At 38.5% G+C, this 3,353-nt stretch overlaps 1 protein-coding gene across 6 annotated transcripts in view; it reads left to right on the plus strand.

The window, feature by feature from the left end:
* Window positions 1–3,091, plus strand: part of LOC105566201 (protein vestigial) — a 52,801-nt gene extending 49,710 nt beyond the window's left edge. For 4 of the 6 annotated variants that reach the window (XM_012020017.1, XM_012020020.1, XM_012020018.1 and 1 more), the window contains one exon: window positions 2,104–3,091. In XM_012020017.1, the coding sequence (XP_011875407.1) occupies window positions 2,104–2,242 (139 nt within the window). In that variant the 3' untranslated portion in view covers window positions 2,243–3,091. The remainder of the gene's footprint in view (window positions 1–2,103) is intronic. The other 2 variants (XM_012020021.1, XM_012020022.1) reach the window with 1 other exon arrangement.
* The last annotated feature ends 262 nt before the right edge of the window (window positions 3,092–3,353 follow it).

Consider the following 3,353-nt stretch of genomic DNA (forward strand, 5'->3'; position numbering starts at 1 on the left):
AGAGAGAGAGAGAATTTAAGAAGACTTCCTTTCTCTGTCTTACACCATCGTAAAAGAAAAGAATCGTGTCTACGCAGTACTACACAGGCGTGATTTTCCCTTGTCACGATGTTGAGACAGAGAAAGAAAGTCTTCTTAAATCTTCTCTGTCTCTCTCTTTACTCTAGGCGGTATATGTATATGCCTCGGTGGTCAAATTGGTGAGACGCCCGCCTAGAACGTAGGCAACAATAACGGCGTTTTTTACTCACATTGCCCAGCGTTAGTTTCTTATTTAAATAAACACTTTCAATAATAGATGGTATCGAGTAAAAACTCGGGAGAAGATTTCATTTCAGATAATTCGTCACTGTACGTTTCTTCATAATAGCCAATCTGTCGCGATAATTGTCCAATACTGTTTTCCTGTCTATCCGCTGATGCCTTCCTTGATCATTTTCCGGCTCGGCGACTCTCGCGATCAAATAATACTCTGCGTTCCACGCGACGCCGACGTTCACTCACACGACCGAGCCCTTTGTGTTCCGCACTCGCGTGCGTATACGCGTGCATTCGTGCGCCAATATGGCGATGTATCCATGGGGTCGCACGTTGCTGACTTTGAGGCAGGTAGATACGTCCACGTGCCGACACGTGCGTATCGATAGATACAAACTCAATCTCCCGTATCACGTGCTAGCAATTCACGATGTCGAAACGTCGATCTGTTGCACGATAATCGAACGCGCGGCTCGCTCCGATCCGATCAAGAAATATTAAAGAAGAAAATGAAAAGAGATATAGCCCTATAGATACAACCCTTTGATCGTTGTAATGATTTAATTCAACCGCGCGATTTATTTCAACATTTTTATTACTCGCTTTCTCATCTCCATCCGAAATAATTTTTTAATTACATACGCGAGAGTCGGTGCTCAATTCTAAACGAAGATCACGCTCTTGATGAATAGTATTTTATACGGGATATCCAGTACGGAATATAATATTTGTTATACTAAATTATTCGATGATTATACAGTAATGTAGAAAATTGCTAGACGACGCTTGGCTGGCAAATTCTAATTAAAGAAATTCATTGCGAAAAATATTATATTACCTCAGCCAGGGTGTGAACCTGGGCCTCCCTACTCTCTAGGCGGGCGTCTCACCAATTCGACCACTGAGGCATATTATATATATATAATATCTTTAATTAGAATTTGCCAGCCAAGCGTCGTCTAGCAATTTTCTACGTTGGTTAATCATGTACTGGCGTTAAATAATTCTTTACTTTATTATACAGTAACGCCGCGACTTTTGAAATCACTTAAGAATGCTATATCGGCGACGATGATCTGTCGATTCACTCTTCGGTGTACATCGAGATAAGAGATAAATTCGACCACGAGGGACACGAGATCTCTTAACTGGCCAGACTCGTGACATCAGGCCCCATCTGTCCATTCGTTCGTCCGTCCGTCGGTTTGCCCGTGTTGCTCAGCGGGTGCCATCACCAGTTCTGCACCCTCGCATCCGTCATAACGTTGTCTCTCCTTTTATTATTACCGATAAATAATTTCGAGCAACGACAAGAAACATCTTTCAGATCGGAAAGCAGTTTGAAACAGCTGATCACTTGTATGTTTAGGGTCTAGTTTATCTCTCACTGCAGTGCCAGAAGCATTTGCCTAAGATTGATGTTTTACTTGGTAATATTGCTTTCAGGCAACAACGAAGTCAGCTGCTTCAAAATCTGAGAAATGTGAGATTAAAAATAGCAAAGTCTTTATAGTTACACGGAGAGAATCTTCTTTTAAAATTGGAGAATTTTAGAGTTTTTTGAAATTTTACCATACATTCTACCAGCAAAATGTGTACTAAGTATAATTATTAGTCAAACGTATGGTAAAGTTTCAAAAGACTCTCATAAAATTCTCGGATATGTCATGTTGTCCCACGATTACATGATTTACGGGATAAATTTTGAGAGAAAATTCTCTCCGTGTCTATGCGTATATAATTAACAGAATTAATAAAATTTAAGCATCGTATAAAAAGATCACGTACATTGTTGGATTCGGTAAATCGCATATTCAACAAGATCTCTCTTGTTCCCTGTTGCAGGACTCGAGTCTCAAGTTCAGGATTCCAAGGACCTCTACTGGTTCTAGGATCGAGCGTTGGAGATCGGCAGGAGGCATGCGGTTTCCTTAAATTCAGAAGACGACTGAAGGACTGTGTTTTGATTAATAAGAAAATTTAATAATGCGATCTAACGATGGAGATCGTAAAGACGCGGACATAATAACAAGGACATTGTTAAGGAAAAATGACGACTGAGACGTCCGTCGTTGTCATGTACATAGTGTTACCTACATCTTTTAAGGATCTACTATTAGCATAAAACAGATAGTATTAGACGAATACTTGCGCGCACTATTACCTTTATAGTGACTGCAGTGTCTGGCATCGAGGAGAGTGATTGGCCGAGAGAATGCATGACCGAGAATCGTCTTCAGCTGGTACAATAGCGTAGTGCGATCTAGACCGCGTCAAGGCACATCTAAATTTCCCAAATAATTAACGGTATCTTCGATCTTCTTCTGCACAATTTTCAGTCTGTAAATTTTCATTAAATCCGCAATGGTTAATTAATAACGAGCCACGCACGTTTGAAATTTTACTAGAAAGCCAATTTTTTATTTAAGAGGCAAAATCTTTTTAATTTATTTTTGAGATCGCTGATCTCCGAACTAGGGAATAATTATTTGGCAAATTTAGCTGCCGAGTTAAGTGAAGTATTTATTGACCAATGATCTTGCCATATATATAAATATATTATTATTAATTATTATTATTAATGTATCATAAACAATAGGCGCCGCAAATATTCTGAAATCTCCCCGAGTTAGCGAATTAAAATAGTTATTATCCGACAAGTCAACTATTATTCTTTGCACCCCTGGCTGCACCCCTCGCACATCTTACCTCGTCATCTCTCAAATCATTTCCACCTGCTACTCCACCGATTATTATCTGTCCGGTATAATCGTATTGCCTACATTAAGCGCATCGTATCCATCTCATGTTATCGCCTGTCTAATTGTTAAATAAATAATTCGCATATCACATTTGCTTTTTCTATTTACCATCAATATTGTTTTTTCTCCGATCGTGATCAACGTTTTAGTTTGTCAAACTTTTCACAGTTTACGGATTTTTACATTTTTCACTTTCCTAATTTTTGTAGTTACTTCTGTGAATTAATGTAAATTGCACAAAGCGAAATATTTATCATACTTTTAGCCAATAATATATTTGAATTGACGATATATATCTGATCTGTAAATTTTTTTGTTAACTTTATCTTTAAA

The sequence above is a fragment of the Vollenhovia emeryi genome, unplaced genomic scaffold, assembly GCF_000949405.1.
Source record: "Vollenhovia emeryi isolate VEMERY1.0 unplaced genomic scaffold, V.emery_V1.0 DF939146.1, whole genome shotgun sequence".
Taxonomy (NCBI): domain Eukaryota; kingdom Metazoa; phylum Arthropoda; class Insecta; order Hymenoptera; family Formicidae; genus Vollenhovia; species Vollenhovia emeryi.